Source organism: Rattus norvegicus, chromosome 4 (assembly GCF_021556685.1).
Source record: "Rattus norvegicus strain SHRSP/BbbUtx chromosome 4, alternate assembly SHRSP_T2T, whole genome shotgun sequence".
In the NCBI taxonomy this organism is placed as follows: Eukaryota; Metazoa; Chordata; class Mammalia; order Rodentia; family Muridae; genus Rattus; species Rattus norvegicus.
The window spans coordinates 82292858-82317651 of record NC_141537.1 but is presented as its reverse complement, the minus strand read 5'-3'; the positions used below and the strand labels follow the sequence as shown (position 1 = coordinate 82317651).

General features: G+C 49.5%; 4 protein-coding genes and 1 long non-coding RNA gene across 6 annotated transcripts in view; 4 read left to right on the top strand and 1 right to left on the bottom strand.

Moving 5' to 3' along the window:
• The first annotated feature begins 353 nt into the window (after positions 1-353).
• On the top strand, positions 354-2244 carry Hoxa7 (homeobox A7). The gene is given in 2 exon segments (NM_001109233.2): positions 354-829; positions 1820-2244. Coding segments are annotated over 2 exon segments (690 nt in total). The 5' UTR covers positions 354-453; the 3' UTR covers positions 2134-2244.
• Positions 2245-4020: 1776 nt separating this feature from the next.
• Positions 4021-16701, bottom strand: Hoxaas3 (Hoxa cluster antisense RNA 3). Its single transcript, NR_132648.1, has 3 exons — positions 16622-16701; positions 5360-5461; positions 4021-4782 (listed from the first exon to the last, which is right to left on the bottom strand). It is a non-coding gene; the product is annotated as a Hoxa cluster antisense RNA 3 (long non-coding RNA).
• Hoxa3 (homeobox A3) overlaps positions 4761-24794 on the top strand; it is a 43899-nt gene continuing 23865 nt past the window's right edge. The window contains 2 exon segments of one of the 2 annotated variants that reach the window (NM_001313820.1): positions 4761-4788; positions 16975-17082. The gene's annotated coding sequence lies outside the window, so the exon portion shown is untranslated. 2 annotated transcript variants of the gene reach the window in all.
• On the top strand, positions 9129-11557 carry Hoxa6 (homeobox A6). Its single transcript, NM_001191087.1, has 2 exons — positions 9129-9668; positions 11222-11557. The coding sequence occupies exons 1-2, from the start codon at positions 9227-9229 to the stop codon at positions 11479-11481; spliced, it is 702 nt and encodes a 233-aa protein (NP_001178016.1). The 5' UTR covers positions 9129-9226; the 3' UTR covers positions 11482-11557.
• Positions 11726-15619, top strand: Hoxa5 (homeo box A5). The gene is given in 2 exon segments (NM_024389.1): positions 11726-14111; positions 15068-15619. Coding segments are annotated over 2 exon segments (1146 nt in total). The 5' UTR covers positions 11726-13216; the 3' UTR covers positions 15319-15619.

Sequence of the window (24794 nt, the reverse complement as noted above, 5' to 3'; positions counted from 1 at the left end):
GGACAGGTTGCGGGCGACCCTGCAGGGTCTTGGATCCTCAGAGAGGACCCGGACGGGGGTTGGGGGGATCCACACACTGGATCTGGGGTTCAGGAATAGGTGTGAGGTTGTCGGGGGCGAACCCTGCCGCTAGGCTTCGGCGTCTGGGATGGGGCTCTCCCGGAGCCTAGAGGTCTGATTGCGTCGGGCGCCCGGGGCCGGCCGGGTGCAGGCCGCGTATTTGAGCCTCTTCCTCTCCATTCTAGGCGGCCGCCGGCCCGTGGCGCGAGACCACCTGTGAGGGCTGCTGAGATTGGCGGAGGCGGTCATGTGGGCGGTCACGTGCCGCGGCGAGCTCCGTCCAAAAGAAAATGGGGTTTGGTGTAAATCTGGGGGTGTAATGTTATCATATATCACGCTACCTCGTAAAACCGACACTGAAAGCTGCCGGACAACAAATCACAGGTCAAAATTATGAGTTCTTCGTATTATGTGAACGCGCTTTTTAGCAAATATACGGCGGGGGCTTCTCTCTTCCAAAATGCCGAGCCGACTTCTTGCTCCTTTGCACCCAACTCGCAGAGAAGCGGCTACGGGCCGGGCGCCGGCGCCTTCGCCTCCACCGTGCCGGGCTTATACAATGTCAACAGCCCCCTCTATCAGAACCCCTTCGCCTCCAGCTACGGTCTGGGAGCCGACGCCTACAACCTGCCCTGCGCCTCCTACGACCAAAACATCCCCGGGCTCTGCAGTGACCTCGCCAAAGGCGCCTGCGACAAGGCGGACGAGGGCGTGCTGCACGGCCCGGCCGAGGCCAGTTTCCGCATCTACCCCTGGATGCGCAGTTCAGGTAGGCGCAGCGGCCGGCGGGGTCGCCGTGCGGGAGGAGCGGCAGGGCGGGAGCAGGGCGCGGGGGACTGAGAGAGCCCAGCCCAGCGGCTTCCAGCCGGCGATCCCCCCCGCAAGTCCCGGTGGCGCTGCCTTTCTGGTTTTAATTAGAGCTGAGGCACCATTGCGTGGAGAGACCCGTAGCATTGTATGTAAATGAGGCTCATAAAACTTTTTATGGCCCAATTAATGGGTTCGATCCTCGTAAATTTATTTAACTCCATTTGCCTTGGAATTTTCACAATAAGTTTCTCCACTATTCTCATATTCTCTTTCTCCCACCTCACCCCCTCTTCTTTTCCCTCTCTTTTCCTTTCCCTCAGCTTTTCTTTCTATCCCCTTCTTTACAGTCCCCTATCCCTTCCTTGATTCCAGTTCTCTCCCCCTCCTCCTCTTCCTTGGGCCTGGCTTTCTTTCTCAAAGGCAAGGAGTTCTGAGATCTCCAGGATCCCTCACCCACCCCTGTACCAGAGGCCATTTCTAGAAAGGGGCTGAAGCCAATGGGACAGAGGGTGGGAATGCCACAGGAAGGTCTTGTGGATGGGGCTTCTGAGGAGGGTCGTCCACTGGGATAGCAAGGCTGGGGAGCGGCTAGTCTTGTCTTTGAATGGCAAAAGTGCCCGAGTCTCCCACTTGCCACACTCTGTATTTACAATTTCCCTTTGTCAGGGGGGAAGCAGGACATTGTGGAAACGTAGCCGGCTGGAAAAGCCAGTTGTAAAGTTGGAATTCTGCCCTAAGGCTTTTCACAGACGATCTTGTTTGTCTGGCGCTGGGGCCTTCCGCTGACAATTTTCCTCCCCCAGCTCAATCGAGGGTGTTGAGGGTGGCACCTGGACTTAGACAAGGTGGGAAGGGCAGGCTCTTGGACTGCTGGCCTGACTAAAGCGCTCTTCTGTCCACCGGCTGCTTGTCTGTTTGTTTATCTCTATGTCCAAATTTCTGCTCCTAGGACCCGATAGGAAGCGGGGACGCCAGACCTACACTCGCTACCAGACGCTGGAGCTGGAGAAGGAATTCCACTTCAACCGCTACCTGACGCGGCGCCGCCGCATCGAGATCGCTCACGCGCTCTGCCTCACCGAGCGCCAGATCAAGATCTGGTTCCAGAATCGGCGCATGAAGTGGAAGAAAGAGCATAAAGATGAGAGCCAGGCTCCCACTGCAGTTCCAGAAGACGCGGTGCCCTCCGTTTCCACGGCTGCTGACAAGGCCGATGAGGAAGAGGAGGAGGAAGAGGAGGAGGAAGAGGAGGAAGAGGAGTAAAGGGCCAGGCACAAGACCCTGGCTACACAGGACAGTTGGAAAAGCGTCTTTAAGAGACTCGTTGATTTTAGTTACGAAAATGGGGGGAAATAAAGTGTAAAAAAAAAAAAAAAGAAAAAAAGGGAAAGAAAAAGAGGGACTCAGTCTCCACCCTCATTCCATCCAATCACCCACTCTAGCTCCCAGGGAAATTAGATCACCTTGGGGACCCTCTCTGCCTCTGAGGAACCCAGTAGATACCCCCAATCCTGGGCCAGTGTTGTGCACAGGCACAGCTAAAATACTACCTAGCACAGGCCTCTTTGAGAGACCATCCCAAACTACCTATGGGCCCAGCCCCAGTGGGCCACCACTCCCAAGAAACCCCTCCACGTCCCAACACTGGCAGACACCCAGCACCTGCTCCCCCGTACCTGCCAACACTGATCAGTACTACCTACTAGCCCTAAACTACCTATTTTGCGCTGGCAAGCTTGCCTGCTTCTCCGTGCCCATCTCTCCCAGGCCAGGCCTTGATGCTTCTAGCTGACAGTCTTTGGGGTCACCGAGGCTTCACTGACAAGGCAATGAGGTTCAGGGACCAGGGCACTGGCTTCTATTTCAATTGAAAAGTAATATATTTATTCCAAAGCATACCAAGTGCTGCAACCTAGAATCCCTCTTTCTCTGGCTTTGGCACCTCAAGTTCAGGGCCATTACCCCTACTCCAGGAGGGGAGCATTCCTGAACTGGCTGCAGTCCTCTGGAATAGCTTCGTGTTTTTTTTTTTTTGTTTTGTTTTTTGTTTTTTGTTTTTTGTTTTTTTTTTTTGTGGGACTAAGTTGATGTTCCCAGCTTTGCTGTCCTCTTTTCCCTTGCTTCTGTGTCCTACTGTTCTGCCATGTCAAATATGTATACTCTGACTTTTCCTACGAGGACAAATACTGTATATTTGAACCAGAATTTTTTGTTGTTGTTGTTGTCATTTCTATAATCTTGAAGCTCATTTGTAAAGGAATGTCTTGACTTGGGAAGGATGTTTTAATGGGGTGACTTTGTAGCATGGTGTGTTGTATTGAACTAATTCTGTAGCGGGTGGGGGAGGTCCAGTACCCACCCCGGGCCCATCATCTCCCCTGTCTCCCCATGTCCCCCCTACACCTAGCCTGAGGTCTAGGGAAGGCATGCTTCCCTGCCCAGTTACCTGTGTTTTATGTTACAATAAAGATGCTTGGTGACAAAGAAACATGGACTGCTTTATCCACGGGGTCTGGGGCAAGGGGAAGTGGCCATAGCTGAAGCACAGGCCCTGGCCATAGGCCAAAGAAATGGGAAGCAAATGCAGAGAGACTGTCCTGGAGCCAACATTCTAGATATCCGTGGACAAATGTATCATGTCTCTTTTTACCTGTTTTACATGTACATAAGCATGTTTCTATTCCTCTGTGTGATTGCTTACAGTTTTTATAATTGTATGTGCATTTCCATCATGTGTGTGCGAACATCTACCATGTCTATAATGGTAGGTTTCTGTGTTTTTCTGTGACTATAGCTGTATACGTGCCTTCCTCTTTGTAGATGGTTTTTGTCTGGCCGTTGTATGTGCACCAATGTCTATCTGATCTGGATCCGTTGAAAACAGACTATTTGTTAATGCGATATGTTCCATCTACAGCCTCTCAAACTTCCATAAATTCCATGAACGAATTCCAATTCGACTTTCCTCTAAAGATGTAGACTGAGCTCTAAAAGGGTACTACCTACCCTCCAAATTGATTCCGGATTCCGCATGCGCCTTGAGTACAGCCCTAGGGTAGGAAGGAAATGGGATTCAGGGTCCCTGCCGCAGTACCCCCACTTAGCCTTCAGTAGATGTGAGGATGCCCCAGGGTCCAACACTGCGGCTGGGAGATTCTTGGACCACCATGGGCCTCAGACCCGGCAGCGCAACCTAGTCAAGTCCTGTTGCTGAGGAAGGACTGTGGCTGGGGAAGGGGCTAGCGGCGAGGGACCAGGGGTGGGAGGCGGTGGAAATAGCTTAGAGTATCCTGGGCTTGGCTCGCGAAGGTCTCCATTCTTATCCCCTGGCTAGGTTGGGCCAGCTTCTTTGGATTCTTTTAATAAAATCGGACCTAAAAGGGTCTGTAAAACCTGCAGCCCCAAATCGGGACAGCCTCGGTGGTAAGATGGCGCCTGTGTAAGAGCTGCCTCCTCTTAGTGATGGGGAAAGGGTCATAAATCCGTTGTTGTTTATGAAAATTTACAACTTTGCAATACAACTTTATGAGTTGTTCGGCCCTTCCATTGGCCGCTGTCGGTCATGTGGATAGGAACCGTGAACATGAACTTTTTTATAATTTCCCTTGCGAGAATAGAGCCGCATTCTTTTGCTCCGCTCCATCCTGCTTGCTTCGGAGCTCTGCCTTCCCAGCCTGCCTGGGCTGTGCTTTGTCCGGCGATGGCGAGCGAGGGGAAGCCGCAGCCAGGCCCAGGCCGGCCGCTGTCGCTGGAGGTGGGGCGCGTCCAGTTCCTGGAGCAGCCGCCGCCGCTTTGCAACTTGCAACCTGGCTAATTTCCTGCGTCCTCTGGCACCAGGAAGGAGGACAATTCGTCTCTTGGGCTGCCGAAGCGACAGCTGTCAGAGGGGCAGGAGCTTCTGGGAGCTGCGGTCTGAAGGTGAGACATGTGGGAAGGAGACAGGGCAAAGGTGGATGAGGTACTACAGTGGCGAGAGAGGGCACAAGGAGCGACTTTGAAAAGGGGCATTTTTCACCCTCTTCTATACTGTCCCTTCACACTCAGCCCCAATACACACCACAGCCCAAACATGTCACCCATTCTCACCCACCACCTACAATCACTCCTTTCCCTCCTCCCTAAAGGCAGATCAGCCTTCCCTCTGTGGCACAGAGCCCTGGCACCGGGCAGCACCACTTGGGTCTTCATCCCCCCCCCTTTTCCCAGTGACCCTCGGGAAGCCCCAAAGGAAGTGATTTGGTATTCTACTGTTCCCCTATCAGCCTCTGGAATTTGGGATTATTTCATTTGTGACCCAATTGATTCAACTGATTTTCACAGTAAGCGGAGATAGTTCCCGACCTGGGAATGTGGACAGAGAGGCGAGCAAAGCGAGTAGCGCGGGCGTTTTGTTAGCTTCCGTACACTGTCCGTACACTGTTCTTTCCTGTGGAGCTAGGCCGAGAAAGAAAAGAACGGGAAAGGAAGCAAACACAGAAACAAAACTTACTAATTCAGAGTTCTCCGATGGTTGCCTGTTTCGTTTGCCCGGTTTTCCGACCAGAGTGATGTCTCGAGCCCTGGGAAAGGGGCTAGGTGCATGTGTGGAAATCTGTGTTGGGGGAGAGAATCGAGTTAATTGGGTGCTCCTGGGGGAGGGGGATGTTTCGGTGCACGGGAGTGTTGTGTTGATGCAGGTGGAAGGACCACATCTAAGGTTTCTGAAGAAAGGTTGCAAAATGGTGTCTGGGCAATAGCAGGGTAGCAGTCCCAAGCCACCGACGTACAGTGGCAGACTGGTGTCCACGGTTCCCCACCTCCCTGGCTACCAGGGAAAGGACTACAGCTAGCAGTGAGACAGCACTGAGAGTTGCTGGCCTAGCGATGGGTTTGCATTGCGCCGTGGCACCAGCCATGGTGGGTGGGTCTAAAAGCGGGTCTGGCCAGGTTAGATTTGTCCCCGGGAGGCAGAGCAATGCGAGCATCAGTCTGGAGGTTCCTGGCTATGGGTCTTTTTTGTTTATTTGGTTTTTGGATGTTGTTGTTGCTGTTTTCCTATCTCAAGATAGTATCTCGGCCTAACCCAGACAATTAATTAAGAAGGACATGTAGATGTTTGGAATGTTTGCCGGACATCTCTGTGGATGCGCCCCGGGAAGGGGCAGATAAAGCATTTGCCTCCTAGGGCCGCTGGCTGCTTGACTGCGGCTGCCGCAGGCGGATTATTTATTGCGACCGAGCCGTGAGCTCGCTGCTGCCACGCTGTGGCCGTCGCCGGGACCGGCGCCAGCAGCGGCCCGCCTCTTTGAGTCTGGCGCGACTGCTATACGGGCCCCTCAGATTCCCCAGAAGCAGGGGAAGGGGGGGACAAAAGGGGACCTGAGGGGCAGTCTCCAAGGGTCTATTTGGCTGTGAAATCTCTTTGCTTCGGCTACCCATGACAGAAACCTCAGCCGCTGGAATAGACTCGGGTCCTTCCCTCTCCCCCAGCCCAGCACCATGGAGACTGGTTGTACAGGCCGCCTGGCTGGTCATGGCTGCTTCTGTCCAAACTGCGCGTCCCAAAGGCGTCCTGAGGGCTCACGCCAGTTGGGAAATGCTTTGGCTTTGGGATTCTGACATCGGAGAGACCAGTTGTAGTTCTGAGGCCTGCTGGCCTGGCTGACCCTGAGGATTGGCTGTAGCGTGGAAGGCGGCTCCAGGCCGGTAACTGACAGAGGCCCACACCTGTGTGCTTTGGGTTCTGGCCTAGAGATTTGGCTGGATGGAGATGGACCTTCTGGGTCCTCCCACACACCTGCAGGCCGGGCTCCAGGCTGGCAGAAGTGGAGGGGCTCGATGGGTAACCCTCAGAGGGAAAAACTGTGTGACCCTACTGCCATCCTACCCTCTCTGAAGAGAAGATAAAAGGTAAGTTTTCTGTGTGACTTGACCTAGCAGGGTCCTGGGATGGTCGTGCTCACCATCTCAGGATGAGTCTCTATTGAAGATGTGGAATTCCTTTTCTCCACTTCTCCATCACGACTCTCTTTCTCCACATACAGCCATGTATATGTTTATAGACATTTGTATATAAACACATACATGAAAGAATAAATAGGTTGACTGCCAACTTAAATACACACTAGCCTGGGCTTACACGTTAAGATTTCAATTTAATAGTTTTCCACCTTACTGTTTACAGAAGCTAGAAACACATTTTCTGGCTTCTAGCTGAGAAAACAAATTCTTTTATTGGCTGAGACAATTAAATCTAAAATTCAGATCAAACCACAGCGATAAGGGTGGTAAGCTGCCGCCAGCCTCAGCTCTGTGAGACGGAGACACTTGAAAGGGAGTTGATAAATGTAAACAATTAACACCTGGGAAATGGCTACTTTCATTTCAAATACTATTGCTTGAAATAATTGTTACCTGATCATTTGTTGTTTAAGAACCAATAACTCAAACTTATTTTCTTCAAGCAGCCTTTTAAGAAAAAAAAATCCCCCCTTTTTTCTCCTGTGTCTTCATTTCCCATATATTGTATCTTCTCTGTGAGGAATGTTAAATTTTATCCTCTTCTGAACAGCTCGTTTATATACAAAGGGAAAACTTTCTTGGGCTGGAGGGATCAAGACATTAAGCACAAGGCCTCTGGTGCAGCCTTCCTTTGGCATGCCTTAACAGGCTCTCTGGAGGCCGATCTTAGGCAAGTCCTTTTTTTCAAATTTTCCCTTTTGAGGGGAGGAAGGTCAGGGGGAAAATCGAAATGCAAGAAAGAGATTAAGGAAGTCTGCAACAGATTCCTACGGGACCATTGCCAATTGTCACCTCCCCGAAAGCTGGATCCCTGTCAGTCTGCAAGGGTCAGGATTTTACGGATCTTACAAACAACCTCCTGGGCCCCAGCTAGATCTGTAAATAGTCTCTTGGACACCCACAGAACTGGAGATTTTAAAGCTAATTCAGGGGCAAACAGTCATGAAAGTGCCTTCGAACCAATATCTCGTTTTACAAATCGAGACTGATCCACGTAGAGGCAAGCCCAAGACAGGTTTCCCACGCCCTATCTGAGTATCCCCAGGCCTGGCTGGTGGTCTAGGCAATTCAAGATCTTGGAGCAAGTGACAGGATGACAGGACTACTCTGGTTTTAGAGATACTGTAACAGCAGGAACAGTTTAGGGTGGATGGTAGGGGACAAAGTGTGTACGCCTGCGCTTGCTTGTGACAGTGCTCATCTCCGTGCTACCTCGAAACCAATCCCATGAGAGATCCTGAGTGAAGCTCTGGGTTCCAGGAGCTGCACTCCGTGCCCTGCTCAACCAAGGACCCGGGGTCTCTCCTGCTTCTGGAATGAGACCTGGAAGATATTGTATGTAGATTTTTATCCGTAGCTGCTCTAAGCAGTTCCAGTAACTTACGGGACTGCTAGGATGCTCGAAGCTGGGTGAGGGGAGTAAGCCCCATGGATGGCTTCCTGTTTCGGTCTCACAAACACTCTTCTGTAGATTATTTCTGGTGGAAAACCATGGGTTTTAATCTTTCCTTTCTCTAAGTTCAAAGACATGATGCAATACACAGCCGGTGTAGGTATTTGCTGTTAAGCATGGGCCATTGCAGGAGACTCAAACATGGAGCGCGGTACTGAGAAGGGGCCGCGGGAAGGCCCTGCCTTTGGCCTGGGCCTTGTCAGTGAGGGGTGATCTCTCAGTTTTAGGGCAGTAAGGCCAAACCTGTAATAAGAATGGGTGGTAATAAGGCGTTCAAGGAACCCTAAAACACAGAGCTCAAAAGCAGAGAGTGAAGGCCTGGCTCTTCAGAGACCCTTCTCCGTTTCAAGAACCCACACCCGTGATTAAGGGAGCACAAGGGGAGGGGTAACCCAGGACCTGACTGGGGCAGGAGGCTCTCAAGAGCAAAGCCATCCCTGTCACCGCCCCACTGGCTCAGGCTTGCCAGGTTTTCTGTTTGGGGAGGAAAACCAGCAAAACCCAAGAAGGCAAATAAAGGAAAGAGGCAGGCCTGCTTGTTGACCTGGGCACTAGTGCCTCTGATCTGCATATCTCTGCCCGGCCCGTGCCCGCCGCTGGCGTTCGGGGGTGTGTGGGGGAGAGCGGGGCCGGCAGGCTGTGTGTGCCCATTAATCTGCCGGGCGGGCGGCGGGCGGGCGGGCTGGGGGCTGTTTGTAACTTTGCTGCCTCGGTCGCCGCGGTCCCCGGGGAGCGGGCTCCGGCGCTCTTTCCCATTGGCCGCCGCTGCGTCAGCTGGTGCGATTTGCTGCTGTCGCTTTTGGCGTTCGGCCATCCAGAAACAAACCAGTTCGATGACTACTAATAGTTATAGCCAGATGTACTAATACACAACAAATCACAGTCCTGCAGAGGGGCGCGCAAATGAGTTCCTATTTTGTGAATCCCACTTTCCCTGGGAGCCTGCCCAGCGGCCAGGACTCCTTCTTGGGCCAGCTGCCCCTCTACCCGGCCGGCTATGACGCGCTGAGGCCCTTCCCGGCCTCTTATGGGGCGTCGAGTCTTCCGGACAAGACATACACCTCACCTTGTTTCTACCAACAGTCCAACTCGGTCCTGGCCTGCAACCGGGCATCCTACGAGTACGGGGCCTCATGTTTCTATTCTGATAAGGACCTCAGTGGCGCCTCACCCTCGGGCAATAGCAAGCAGAGGGGCCCCGGGGACTACCTGCACTTTTCTCCCGAGCAGCAGTACAAACCTGACAGCAGCAGCGTGCAGGGCAAAGCCCTCCATGAGGAAGGCACCGACCGGAAGTACACAAGCCCTGTTTACCCCTGGATGCAGCGGATGAATTCCTGTGCGGGTAAGGCATTTCCCTGCTTCCCCACCCCAGAGAGTGTAGGGAGATTGAAAAATTGGCAGGGAGACAAGAAGAAAGGAAGGAAGGAAGGAAGGAAGAAATGAAGGAAGAAAGGAAGGAAGAAAGGAAGGAATAGGAAGATAGAAGGAAAGAATGAGCAAATTTTCCTTCTTTGCTGTTTTTTAAATTTTAGAGAGAGCAAAAGAAACAGAAAGAAAAAAGGAAGGAAGGAAGGAAGGAAGGAAGGAAGGAAGGAAGGAAGGAAGAAGGAAAGTCAAACCCATACAGTCCCATGGGACAATGAGGCCCAGCCAGAGGAAAGACTGGGCCATGAGCTCCCTGTAAGGTGACACTTTAGGGGAGGGTGAGGACTCTCCCTGGCTATGAGTCCTGTAACAGGGGCAACAGAAGAGAGAGAGGAAAACTGGTTGAGATGAGAAAGCCTGCTCAGCTGCACCCTGATGACACCCTGTCAGGTTTCCAAGCAGAGAGGCCTCCAGAAGGTGGCATAGACAAACTCCTTCACTTTCCTACCCCTCTCCTCTCTCTTCTGTCCTTTGGAAGTCCACAACCCCAGACAGGCAGAGGCCTTCATTTCCACATTTGACCTCTTTCAGTGTCTCCACCAAAGCTTTGGGGGGGGGGGCACCACCTCAGAATATTCTCTCTCTCTCTCTCTCTCTCTCTCTCTCTCTCCCCTCTCTCCTCTCTCCTCTCTCTCTCTCTCTTTTACCTTCCACTTAACTTCCAAACTTCCAACTCTCAGCCAACTTCTGCCCTCCTCCTGAGACCCTGCCTGGGCTTCATACCTGGCTTGGGGAGTAAATTTTCTCAGCCTTGGGTACCTCTGGCACCCAGACAGCTCGACACATTCAGTAACTGCCAATCTGCCACCACCTCACCTCCAGCACCCTCTCTTTGCCCCATGCTTTCAAAGACCACAGAGAGCATCCTCTTAACCTTCGGACCAGGGACAGAGCCTAACTGGAACCTTAGACCTTACAATGTCGTTGCTTTGAAACTTAACTCTCCCCAGTGGAGTATTTGCAGTAAGATCACACAACTTGCTAACAATATGCAAAGGCTTGAGAAGGCTGGCCATATTTAGCTTTCCCAAAATCCATTGAGATCTGACTTGAGGAGCCTCTTAGCTTCTTTCACAGACACCAATGTGAGCCTTCAATTCCCATACTGCTCCTAGGATCCCCACTTCACCCACAGACAAATAATTGCTTCACTCCCTTGAAACAGTGACTTTGGTCCCTCAAATTAAATATGTCCATGCTATTTCTTCACGTCTAATGGTTTTAATACAAACCACATTTGTCAAAATCAATAACTTCCCACCCAAATCGTTTTGAGGTGAATGAGACATCTCGCTTGGTATGAAATAATCCTTGCCATCCAGCTGCCTTCCTCCCCACCCCCCTTCTCGGTTGTGAGGCTAGAAGCTGGGGTGGAAGTAGTGTAGTTTCCAGTTTAGAGACTGCTGGCTGGGAGTCACACCGGGTGGGTTGTTTTTGCCTCGCTTATCCGCACCTCATTTCTGCCTGCAGGTGCTGTGTATGGGAGTCACGGGCGCAGAGGCCGCCAGACCTACACGCGCTACCAGACCCTGGAGCTGGAGAAGGAATTCCACTTCAACCGCTACCTGACTCGGCGGCGCCGCATCGAGATCGCCAACGCGCTCTGCCTCACCGAGCGCCAGATCAAGATCTGGTTCCAGAATCGGCGCATGAAGTGGAAAAAGGAAAATAAACTCATCAATTCCACGCAGGCCAGCGGGGAAGACTCTGAGGCCAAGGCGGGCGAGTAGACTCCAGGCAGGGACCAGGCCATCGTTGTAACCTCTATTGGCTTTGCCCCCTGGTGCCCTTGCCTGCTCCCCAAGTTTTCTTCCAGCCTGCTTCTTCTGCAGCTTAGGGAAAAGCGTCCAAAGCTCTGCGAGCGTCTACGCATGCATTTACTTATTACAGAAAACAAACAAACAAAATACCACACACCCAATGTCAGCTGTGGGACAGACGCACTGTAAATACACACACACACACACACACACACACACACACACACACACACACACACACACAGGTTTTCTCCCCAAGGCTGCCCGAGCCAGCTTGGGAATCCCGGGGTGCACCCAGAATTGGTCCTGCTGCTGTGTTAGCGTCTCTGCGCCCTGTGAGCTACAGATGCGGGGTTGTTGGGGGAAGAAGGAGCCCCAGGCAGTGCCCCGTTTGGTGCCTGGGTTTTTCCGCCTTGGTCCCTCGCCATCAAATCCTAAAGGGCATCGCCAAATCGACTCTGGCTACTGAAAAGAAAGGGTCCACAAGCTGGGCCCCAGCCCTGTCCCGGCCTCTCAGGATGCCCCTAAACAAGAAGCCTGAGGAACAAAGGGGAACTCGCCCCTTCCCCGACAGAACCAAATCTCTCTACCGGCGCATACCCGTCAGTGGGAGAGTAGCAGCCTCAACGGAGGCAAGCCAACCTGGGCGCGAGAGGAACGTTACAACCTCGGGAGCGACTAGGCTCCTGCAGGCTCCCAGCTCCCGATTTCACTCCCAGCCTCATAAGCTGACCGCCGCCACCTAACCGCTTTCAGGACCCAAAGAGGGGGCCCAGGACCATGAGAGCCGCAAGAGTCCTGGCTTCCAAACGTGCCAGGGACTCCTGAGATGCCAGGCCTCTAGTAGAGAAAGTCTCTTCTCCTCTCAGCTACATTTGTGATTTACTTTCGTCTATCGGAGCCCAGGAAAATAACTACGGTGATACTAGGCACTGCCACGAAATGATTCCATTAGTTCCCGCAATTTATTCCCAGTGGTCTAAGCGAGATCCCAATAGCTCTACCCACGGATCCCAGCTTCCAAGCAGCCTCGGAGGCCGTTGGGTATCAGGGCCCACTCTCTGGGTTCACCAAGAACCCTGCTACCTGGGGCCGGGCTAGTCAGAAGAAACGGACCAGGGACGAAGATCTTCCAGGCTGGATAAATAAACAAATGAGATAGCAAACTAATGACACGAAAAACATATTTTCACGGAAGAAAAAAATGATTCTGGTTATACGAGTGTATGGAATTTGACCTCGCCTCGGAGAAACACTACACAAAAGCTGTCTTTAATAGACGCCTGTGGTTTAAGAGCGGCAGGGACACTGTCCTTCATGCGCTCACAAACACAGAGCCATAATTGTGGCTGCTGCTGTGGGCAGGATTTATTTCTTCAATTGGCTAAATCGTCTTCCCTTCCTCGAAGGTGATATCTGTGTTTTCAAAATTCACAGCTGCTAGCCGGGCGGGCAAACCGACCCCAACCTCCACACAAAAATAAGAGGGGATACAAAGCTGGGGAAATAAAGTTGTTGTAAATAATTCTAAGTCATCACCTCCCCCTAATCCTCTGTATCCTCGCCGGGTGTGCGATCGGCAGCTGACGGCCTCACAATTGGTACATCCTAATGGAACTGCGAGGGAAATGCAATAATTTTGCCATAATGGGCTGTAACCTCAATTCGACCCCGGCCCTTGCTGCCCGAGGTCGGAAGCGGAGCGATGCGCCCAGTCTCCAGCGGGTGGCGCTCGAGTCCGACTGAACGGCGGCGGCGGGTGGCGGGCACGCGCCCAGGGAGCGCGCGCCACCCCTCTCGCCTCCACCCAACTCCCCCATTACTGCACGAGTTTACCTCTAGAGGTCATCAGGCAGGATTTACGACTGGACAACAAAAGCACGTGATTCGAAGTCGTACCCCATATTTGGGTGCCTACGTAGGAGGGAACCGAGTACATGTCCCAGTCATTTCCATAATTCATCATAAATTGTGCAAGGGTGCTATAGACGCACAAACGACCGCGAGCCACAAATCAAGCACACATATCAAAAAACAAATGAGCTCTTATTTTGTAAACTCATTTTGCGGTCGCTATCCAAATGGCCCGGACTACCAGTTGCATAATTATGGAGATCATAGTTCCGTGAGCGAACAATTCAGGGACTCGGCGAGCATGCACTCCGGCAGGTACGGCTACGGCTACAATGGCATGGATCTCAGCGTCGGCCGTTCGGGTTCCGGCCACTTTGGCTCCGGCGAGCGCGCCCGCAGCTACGCGGCTGGGGCCAGTGCGGCGCCCGCCGAGCCCAGGTACAGCCAGCCGGCCACGTCCACGCACTCGCCACCGCCCGACCCGCTGCCCTGCTCAGCGGTGGCCCCCTCGCCCGGCAGCGACAGCCACCACGGCGGGAAAAACTCCCTGGGCAACTCCAGCGGCGCCTCGGCCAACGCCGGCAGCACCCACATCAGCAGCAGAGAGGGGGTTGGCACGGCGTCCGCAGCGGAGGAGGACGCCCCTGCCAGCAGCGAGCAGGCGGGCGCCCAGAGCGAGCCGAGCCCGGCGCCGCCCGCTCAACCCCAGATCTACCCCTGGATGCGCAAGCTGCACATTAGTCACGGTAAAGCCAGCCGTTTTCTGATCCACGCGTCCTTGGGGGCGCGGGTCTTGGTCACCCTCTGTTCTCTGCAGCCTCTCTCCGGGTCTCTCTCCTTGTCTCGCCTCTCTCCAGCCCGCAGAGCCTCTCCCTGCGGCTCTTCTTTCCCTGCCTTCCTCTTTACTTCCTTCCCATTACTGCAGCAGCAGCCTGCGCTCACAGATACCGGGGAGAGGGGAGGGAGGAAAATGGGGTGGTCGAGCAAGTTTAGATGTTGAAAGAGGAAAAAATTCCATCTGGAATCCCAATGCCTCGGAACGCGCTTCTGGGTCAGGCCAGCGGAGTAGGGCACGCAGAGGTAGGGATGGCAGTAGGGGCCGTGAATCGGGCTTGTCAGGACAGATAATTTATGGGAAGGGCTACGCTGGGGAAACAGCGTTACTAATTAGAGCCCCCTAAAAGGGGCTTGGGGGGAATAAGCCAGACGAAGGCAGGCGGGATTCTGAAGTTTGGGGGCAAGAAGGGTAGCGAAGGAAAGGGAAGAAAAAGAAATCGGGCGCCCCAAGTGTACGCTGGAACAGGAGGCGGTTAGCTCGGCTGGAACTTTAACTGAGGGTGACCTAGAGGCCACTTGGGAACTGAGAGGAAAGCAGTGCTTCGGTGCGTTTCTGAGCGGTGGGCAGACTGGGAGGGCAGTGCCCCCGCTTAGGACAACTCGTCCAGGGCCAAAGAACAGACCAGGGGGCGAGGGAAAGCCAAGCTGTCTTTAAACACAGAGTTCCTGCCTCAGGTGGGCCGGTTGTTCCCAGAGTCCAAACCACGTAGGTTTTCTCGCCAGAAAGGAAGGGGAAGGAAATTCGGGAAGGGTGGGTGAGGAGGGAGAACTTGTTGAGCCTTCTCCCCAGCTCAGGACCCTGGCTGACTTTTTGGAACCAGGTGCTGAGGAGTTGCTGGCTAAACCGCTGACTTTTCTGTTGCAGACAACATAGGTGGCCCAGAAGGCAAAAGGGCCCGGACGGCCTACACGCGCTACCAGACCCTGGAGCTGGAGAAAGAATTCCACTTCAACCGCTACCTGACCCGCCGAAGAAGGATTGAAATAGCACATGCCCTTTGCCTCTCCGAGAGACAAATTAAAATCTGGTTCCAAAACAGGAGGATGAAGTGGAAAAAGGATAATAAGCTGAAAAGTATGAGTATGGCCGCGGCAGGGGGGGCCTTCCGCCCCTGAGGTTCTGAGCGGCCAAAGTACTGGGCAGTAGTAGCGCGCGGAGCAACTCTCCGTAGTGTCAGTACTAAGGTGACTTTCTGAAACTCCCCTTGTGTTCCTTCTGTGAAGAAGCCCTGTTCTCGTTGCCCTAATTCATCTTTTAATCATGAGCCTGTTTATTGCCATTATAGCGCCTGTATAAGTAGATCAGCTTCTGTTCATCTCTTTGTCCTGAATGGCTTTGTCTTGAAAAAAAAAATAGATGTTTTAACTTATTTATATGAAGCAAGCTGTGTTACTTGAAGTAACTAAAACAAAAAAAGAAAAGAGAAAAAAAAAAACCCTACACACACACAAAAAAAAACCCCCCTTCGACCTCGTTTAGTGCCAATGTTGTGTGTTGCACTTAAGTTCTTTAATGTGCATGTTCGTGGAAGTGTTCCTGTCTCAATAGCTCCAAGCTGTTAAAGATATTTTTATTCAAACTACCTATATTCCTTGTGTAATTAATGCTGTTGTAGAGGTGACTTGATAAGACACAACTTAACTTGTTCAACGTGTAGTGGCTAGTGGCTCTGTGACAAAAACTGTGACTCCAAGCGGTGTGTCCCTGCGTGCCTTTGTAGGACCCTTTGCACGAACTCTGGAAGTGGCTCTTATAAGCGCAGCTTCAGTGATGTATGTTTTTGTGAAAAAGTTACAAATATTGTCCAAGTCTGGCTGTTTAAGCAAACTGTGATCAGCTTTTATTTTATTTTTTTTTTGTATTTGTTTTTAAGGAAAAAAAAAACACTGACTGGAAACGAAAAAAAATAAACTTTCTATTGTAAGTTCTCTTGGTCTGATTTATGCCAAATAGCAAGCCGCTCTTTCTGTTTCTCTGTGTGTCCAGTAGTGCTGTAAGCTGCTGAGTCTAGGTTACCTGGGCAGCCTGCCTATTCATTGTGGCTTCCCACCAACATCTTGACTCACAGCCTTCCTAACTCTGAACCATCAGAAAACTCAGGTCACAAGGTGGGAAAAGCTGTAGGAGGTTCCAAAGCCTGAGTCCACCTTGTCCATCTTTGAGGAAACCAAGTTAACTTTGTACCAAGAAGGAGAGGGAGGGAAAGAGAGAGAATCCAGGGCTTTGTTAGTCACACTCCTCCGGCCCACATAGAGCCTTCATTCCTGTGGCTAGTCTAGGCCTTGCTCAAGAGGCTTCTCTGCCAGACCCCAAACCCTCTGCCCACTAGCCAACCCCAGCACTCCGTCCCCTCGACTCTTCCTGAACCAGTTGGCTTCTTTTGCTACAATTAATTTGCTACAAATGGAAAGTACTTACCCCATCCTAGCTCCACTGGGAAACTCCTCAGAGCAGCTAAAGCCCAACTAGAGATTTGCACATTTACTGGCTGCTTACACGGATGCCGTCTTTCCTTTTAAAAGTTATAAAACAGTAAACTTTATAAGCCCCAGTTCCGGCTATATGACATTTGGGTTCCAAATGAATAGGGTTTTGTCTATGAATTAGATCGTAAAATCATCCATAGCCCAGACAGATCGGCTCACTGGCTATAAAACGTCACGTGGGGCCATTAAAGTAAGTTTTATGGTTTTGGGGGGTTGACATCTAACATTATATACCACATAACATATAATCTCACTAACGCTGGACTCCATTTGACTCTTTTGCAGGCTACGTGTGCTGCCTGGTCATTCAAAGTGTCAATTTTAGGTCCAGAAGTGTCCAAACCACAAGTTCTCAGAACTCTCTGAAAAAAAAATGGCTCCCTCCATGTTAAGGTAAGCTCGCCTCCTCTTGAGTTTATTTGCACCCTGAAAAGTTTCTTGTCCTCTCTTTCTCTCTGGCTCAGTAACTGTGAAGCTGTCTGTGAATTCAAAATGGGAGAACAAACTTTTCCTTCTGTCTGCCTAAATTAGCAAAGCCAGAGCCAGCTTTGTGGAGGCAGCCGCATCCCCAGGCCTAACTTTAATTGCTGCACAATCGTGGATGTTAATGACTTCCGCTGCTCCTGCCGGCGTGCAAAAAGATGATTTTGTGTGTGTGAAAATGGGTCCGTCTGTGAAAACTTGGCAGCCCCCCGCCCCTCTTTCTAGGGTTGGTCAGGCCCAGGCTATTTGGGGATTGCGGAGCTCTGGGAGTTGAAGGGGCTCGGGCCACTGGAGGAGAAGGGTGAACTGAACTGGAGAGTTTGAAAGAAAGGCCCGGGAAGGGCCGAGGCCAACACTGGCGGGATTCCTTATGGGGCTGTGGCAATATGTCTTCGCGGGCCAGGGTCTTTTGGCAGGACTGAATTGAGGCGGCAGCCTTTGGGCCTGAGTTTCAGACCGACTGGAGAGAGTGGAAGTTGGCTGGGGCCTTGGCTATGTGGCAGAGAGCAGTCTGCACCCACAGGATGTTGGGGACAGTGGGTCCCCACCTAGGAAGTACTCTGCTTCCCCTCACCGGGCCAGGCCCAACCCTGTTTGCCTGTTAGTTCTTTTCATTTGACTGGTAGTGTTCTCACCAGCCTGTGAGTCTGAAGCAATAAACTTTATGGCCGGATTTAACTTTAGTCTTTGAATCCTCAGGCTAATTGAAAGGGGTTAAAGCGCTTTCTTTTCTTCCGCCTTGCCTGTCTTCTGCCTCCCTTCTTTCCTTTCCCTTCACGTCTTTGTAGGAATAAGACATCTATGCACAGGACCCTCGAAAGGCAACTTAGAGGTTTCCCTAGATAACACTAAAGATAGAGAAATGAAGCCCTCTCCAACATGCAGACAAATTCTCTCTTTTAAAACTGTGCCTAAAGTTTTAAGGGAAATTGAGGTGTCTTCAAATGCCCAACTTAAAAGTCCCCAGAGCCATTAGGCTGTTTTTCTTGACACATCATAAAGGGTAGTTTAGGAAGAAATTGCTCCTTTGTCAGTAGGAGATTTCCTCTTCTCTTTTGTTGTTTGTTCTTTCTGTTTGATCCCAGGAAATTTACATAATCTATGTTTTCCAAAACAGTCTCCAAAATTGCACCAATGAGTGAAGTTAGGTAAAATATAAATTTCCTGGGTCCCATTCCTGTCTGGGCCCCAGCCTTCCTTGTCCTTTGATGGCAAGCCAAGCTCGAGTGGGAACTTTCTGGCCTGTCCTGGTGTCTCCTCAGGGTAGGTACCCACCAGAGACCTAATAAACTACCCCCAATCCTGTCTGAGGCTAAGCCAAAACTTCGAACTGTGTTTAGAAATGAAGCATAAAATAAAATAAGAAAAGAAAAGGCTTTTCTTTTTCTCTGGAACTAGGTCGTTTTCTTTACGTACTAGTTAGTAAAGGTGTTTACCAAGTGCTTAAGGAGAAATGGTTTGAAGTGTTGATTTGAAATACCAACAAATATTATTATGCAGAAGTTTCCTTCATTCAACATAAATTTACAGGAGCCCCAAATTTTGAAATTCAAAGAAAACCAAACCTAGAACTTAAAAAAAAAATCAAAACTCTCTCACAAATCCTACTCTCCCTGACTAGGGGCAAACTGAAGGATCCATGAAGTTATTTTGTGTGAACATTGGGACTTCAGTACCCAGGAATATGTGTCCACCTCCACAGAAGGAACTAGAATAAAAATTTACATGAAAACAGGTTCTTATCTGCTGTGGCTGAGAATGCGGATTCTTTGTCTTGCTGCTCCGAGTGAGGGTTCCTAGACAGTGTTGGGTTGTGGTTCTGTTTTGGTTACATGTCTGGTGATTTTGCTTGTATAGTTTCTCAGTGGTTGAAATAAGGAGCAAAAGAAAGCAAACAAACAAACCAAAAAAAAAAAAAAGGTCATAGAAATGCTGGTAAGTTCATGGGTACACCTAGGAAAAAAAGTACCTACAGCATCCTTTGGCCACACCCTGGGATGTGGAGATGGGTGAAGGCTGAGGTTAGCATAGCCAACCAAATACATTCCTAGGGCTCTTTCTCACAAATTAAAAAAAAGGGGGGCTATGAGTTTTGTCAGCTTGCTTACCTCTGTCTGTTTTAATCTTCACAAGGATTAAGTAGAATTTAAGAGGGCAGCTCAACCCACGTGGAGATAAGTGACTTTTAAGAAATAGAGCATCCAGTCGGATCTGTGTGACTGTTACTGGAGGGAATTTTTTCTTTCTTACTGTTTTCATGGGAAGCAGACTTAAGAAGGTAGTTGGGTGTCTGCTCATTTTGTAGATGAGTTATATCTTCTTGTGGACTCTTCTGAGTATTTTTTTTTCTTAAAAGAGGAACTTAGAGGGAAAAAAAAAGCCCTGGCCCACTGAGAGCTTTATGAAGACATCCAGCTTCAGCTGGTGGCAGAAATCTGTGTGCTCTCTTGTAAAAGGAGAAGGTGGTGGAAGTGTGCAGGGCCTTGTTTGTTTCTACAAGCCAAAAAGAATATATTTCCTCAACTATGAGTATCAGAGGAAGCTTCTGGTCACACTTAGGGGTTTGTTAGGGTTTCCCTGGTCTAATTTCACAACATTATGCCAAGATTCCTTTTTCTCCTGTGATTTCCCACTTTGCCCTGCTTCATTTCATTTGGCTCTGAAGGAAGAGAGAGGGAGAGAGAGAGAGAGAGAGAGAGAGAGAGAGAGAGAGAGAGAGAGAGAGAAGACAGTTGTGCTGCTGGGATGTGGATACGCTTACATCTGAACAGCCACAGTACAGAAGACTGGATGATCTCGGCTTGCAAGATGTCTTTAGCATCCCCCCTTCTCTGGCTGGGGTCTGCCCATGGTTTGAGAAGGCAGAGTATCTTAGGCTACAGCCCTTGGCTTCTAAAGGGGAAATCTTTTTTAGCCAATGACACAAATATAAACAGGATGCCAAGGCAAGAGTGCCTGCTGGGTTCAGCCTAGGCTAAGCCAAATAAGGGAGGGAAGCCACAGTCCAGAACTGGAAGGGAAGCCCAGATTTGTTTTCTTCGGTGTTTTCTGAAAAGAATTTTGTCTTTATCAGATCCCTTTCTCACAAACTGGACCTTTCAATAATAATATTTGTTATGAGGGTTACCGGGTAATTATTGAGATTTTGTGAAGCAGCCTTTGCTGGAGGTGAAGTCTGTCATCACCTAACAAATGGCATCCATGCAGTTCACTGCCGGGTTAAGTAAATGCAGAGAAGATAAATCTGCACACCCTAGGAATCGCCAGCAGAGCACGCTTTAGTACAAGTTCACAGTCAAGCGGCCTGCCTGGGCCAAGTCTCCCAACAATTAAGGCTGCAGCTTTATTTTTAAATAAAACAAAATCCACCCCATCCAGATTTCCCTCCTCCCCCTCTTTTCTTACACTTTTGCTTTCAAAAGACTCTCCAGTTCTCCCCTAAATTGTCCTTGTTAGTGGTATTGCCAGTGATTTCGAATTAATCTGGCTCCTAAATTTTGACTTAAAAAAGAAGCAGGAGGCTGGTTTGACAGGAAACACGGTCACAAATACACAAAAATGTACACTCCATCCTCTAACTCCAACAGGAGGTGATGGGAGGAGGACTGCCTGAGACCCAGAGCGCCCCTTCCCCCTAAAGAAGAGGCCCAGTGCTGTGTATCTTTGTGGTTAGTGTGTTACAACTGCAGGTCAAAAAGTTGAGGGTCAAAAGTTTACATTGTGCAGCACTCTTAGTCATCTGCCCAGACAGAGTTTGATGTCAATGTTAGAGCCGAGATCCTGACTATCACCACAAAAGATAAAATGGCTCGGAGTGACGCGTGTATCATGGTGTGGACTCCAGGTGAACCCTGGTGGTTGAATGACCTCAATTACAGAGGAAAGGATAGAAATTCCTCTTTTCAGGAGTAATACATGCTGTATTTCATATTGAATTATCTCTTCCATTCTGAGGGAATAGCAGCAGGTAAATAGGCATAGATTATCAAAACACCAAAACCTTAAATGCTGGAGAACCAAGAGTGGTTTGTGGGTTTGTCACAAAACAGATATGCTTAGAACTCATCAGAGAACCATTAAAATCCAAACAGCAAGTTTCTAATGTTCCATTATGTCCCCTTTGTATGAAAAGGGAGAGGAGAATGATTCTGATTGGCTAGGGTATTTTGGTTTTATGTGGCAACCCATATGCTAGTCTCTAAAGTGTGGGAGAAAAGGGCAGATATCTTGCAAAGTGTTTTCTTGGCAATTTTCAAGCATAGACTATGATCTTCTCCCCAACTGCAACTCACTAAAATGCCAAGATTGTCAGAACAGGGAAGTGGAAGCCCTACGGATAGGAATAGGGTTCCTAAAACCCCCACCACTAGTAAGCAAATGCTCTCGCTCTCTCACTTGCTGGCTGCTCGGGAGTGCCCTCATGTTCACGTCGCTGAAGTTTTCCTGTTGTAGTTATTATTAAACCACCGTGGGATATTAAGAGGGCTGCTACAATCTGCCAAGGAGCAATGGCACAAGCGCGGGCAGGAAGCTGCTTTCCTACACGCCGTGCCATATTGTACCCCCCTCCCCACCGCTTCTGTTCTCCAGAAAATAATAAATAATATGTGTGGACCGGGATGGGGGCAAAGAGCAAACTGAGGATGGGAAGGGGAGCTGAGGAGGAGCTAGGAGGGTGGGAGAGAGGAGGAACATTGTGTGCAAGAAGCACACAGGGAATCCTGCCTCATTTGTCTGTTGCACATGAAGTGTTAGCCGATATTTTATTTTTCATACATCCAGATTAGCTTTAAGTGTCTAGGTTGTGCTATATTGTCTAGGGACCGAATTCTTGTCCTTTCCTGTATACTGACCTTCAAATGATCGAGGCAGAAAAATGATCGTGACAAAGATAAAGAATTTTTCTTCTTCTTAATTTTGGGAATAACCTAAGGGTTCAGAATGTCAACCTTGCAGGGACGTTTAAGACAACCCTGCACATTCAGGCTGGTTAGATTTAATGGTGCCAAGTGTATATGCAGGGGTAAAAGTAAATATTTTCCAAATGCTGCCTTCATGGAAGCAAGCAACCAGAGTATGTCTGCTGCACAATGTGGACGTTTTTTTCCTACTCTGGCCGGGAGCTTGGAGCCAATGGGTTTTGCCAGATGAAGTGGAAGCAACCGGGGTCACTGCTGTTACAGCAGCGAGCACATCACATCTGGTCTCCTGAAATGGAAAGAGTGGAACACAGCCCCCCGCTTGCTCACCCAGAAATGATGTCTCTCCCATGGAATTTTTTGTCGTGTTTTTGGTTAAAGCCATGTGACATACTCAAGAAATATTTTAGCATCAATACCCAAATAAACACCCTTTGAGCTGGTCTAGTGTCCAAAGATACCTGTGGGACTTACTGCTTTGAGAGTGCTCGCCTCTCTGGAGGACTCTGGTCATTAGGATATAGAGAATCCTGGGTAAAACTCGTGTGCAATCCTAAAGTGAATATTAATCCTTATCTCTGGTCTGTACCATTATTTTAAACCATCACCAGGAAATTACACCCAAGACAAGTTAATTGGTAAAAATGGCCAGTCAAGTGTTGTTTTTCCATAACCTAGTGTAAGTGGGAGGAAGCCCTTAAATGCCACTACCAGGCGGTTTAAAATCCTGCCATTCCCCAATTTACTCTAGGGAAGTGTTTGAGATAGAGGACAGCCTGGATTGGAGGCCCTCACACTAAAGAACAAAGGACAAATACAGTCAATACATCCCATAATGCTTACATTTCCTTTGCCTTTTCCCCTTGTTTTTTTCCTGGGAAGGACTGACCTGGGCAAAGCACCCAGCTCTCTAAAAGACACTGTATAGACCTTTTAGACGCAAAGTCCAAGGCCGAGGTGAACTTCAGGTCAGCGCGTCTAACAAATATGAAAATGTCGGCTGTTGAAGGCGCGCCTGCGACTTAACAAAGACTGTCAATGTGTAAGATTAATAAGAAACAAAATGCACACGGTGTCACTGTTCGGTCACTTTGAAACTTGGGACAGGGTTGCATTCAAGTGGGAAGGCTGTTCCAAATATATTCAAAATGATTCAAATCAGATTCAAACCAGGCTGCAAGACCGTCCTTCTCGCCCTCCCTCTCCTTCAGACTCCCTTCGACTCCATCTGCGATGCAAGGAAAAGTTATTTCGCTTAATGGGATTTTAAGATAGCGATTTGGGGAATATATGTTATCCCTGCACATGGAAAGGAACAATGGTGCTTACCAGTTTCCCAGGGAAAAGATAGTGCTTCAGCCCCGCTTGGGACTGGAGCCAGTTGGTGTGCGAAGATTAGCAAGTTCCCTGCCTGCTCCATTTCAGGGTGTCCCATCTTTCCCCCAGGCAAGATGCTGCTGTGGTAAACTCTGGTTTGTTTTTCTAATTGAGTTAGTGTCTTTCTACCTCTCGTTTGGTGTCTTGGATCTTATGGAAAGGCAAGAGATGCGTCTCGGTTTCACTGTTGTTTTGTTTTGTTTTTCAGATGGTTTGGTTCAGTGGGGTTTTGCTAGGGCTTGCAAAGGGAGACTGTGTTAGGTTCAAGAAAGGCACTGAGGTTGTTTATTACGGCCATAAATCTTGCAGTAAAATGTCAAAATGTCGGTGTGTGAGATAACACTTGGTGGTCCTGGCTCCGTTTGTGTTTATGATAGACGCTCAAAGACAAGTTACAGGCCTTGAGGGATTCTGTGCAAGCCCATCTTCCTTAAGTAATAGAATCTCAGGACACAGACAGAGTTAAGTCATCTAGCTTAACCGTATACAAAACAGTCCCAGTGTCTCCTTAATACTTCACCGTAGAAATTCCGTAGACCATTCTGAGGCTAAACAACATGGGTTTTTGTGTTTTAGAATCTGTAAATAATACTAAACAGACGTGACTAGGGCTCCCGTGCTCAAGGTTGATGACACCAGGATCAGACAAGGTTTCCTCATGCTTCTCATCCAACTTGAAACATAGGCAGATATGCAATACGTATATTTTTGTATATATGGTATATATGTGTGCTAGTTATGTTAGAAATATCTGATTTATGTACCTATTTTCTTGAGGGGGGGGAGGGAGAGGGAGACCAGTTTAGAGTAGCCACACCCCACAGGCTAGATCTCTCTTCTCTAGTCTAGAGAGGATTATCTAAAGATTAGAATCTTTATTGACTTCCATCTATGGCTCAGATTTCATTAAAAAAATTTCGAGGTGCTTCCTGTCAGTGCATAGCTCTCTTTACCAGCACATGCACCCAATGTGGAAAACCTCTTTGCACTATTTCAATAAGAAACTAACGTGATCCTTTTTTTAACCTCTTTCCCTAAATTACTTTAAAGATTAGTCTCAGTAATAGTCTTTATGTGTCTGAGCATTAAATGACTATCTATCAAATGGTTATATCCCAGTATTTAGTAGCCCAAGTGAGTAACAGATAGGAATGAGATAGAATGCACATTCTTTTGGAAGTGTCTCTGGGCTTGCGTTATAACTTTCCTTGTCTGCGTTTGGGACTCGGTTGTGAGAAGGTAGTTGCTCTATTCTGCTCTCTGAAAAATCAACTAGGTGCACCAACTGAAATTGCTTTGCATGCCAACGTGAGAGTCATTTTTAGA

What these genes read in the sequence shown, in the direction of transcription:
- Hoxa6 (NM_001191087.1), top strand. Translation starts at nt 9,227, where the DNA reads ATGAGTTCCTATTTTGTGAATCCCACTTTCCCTGGGAGCCTGCCCAGC. An exon ending in GCGGATGAATTCCTGTGCGG is followed by an intron (nt 9,669 to 11,221) that starts GTAAGGCATTTC and finishes TTCTGCCTGCAG; the next exon opens with GTGCTGTGTATGGGAGTCAC.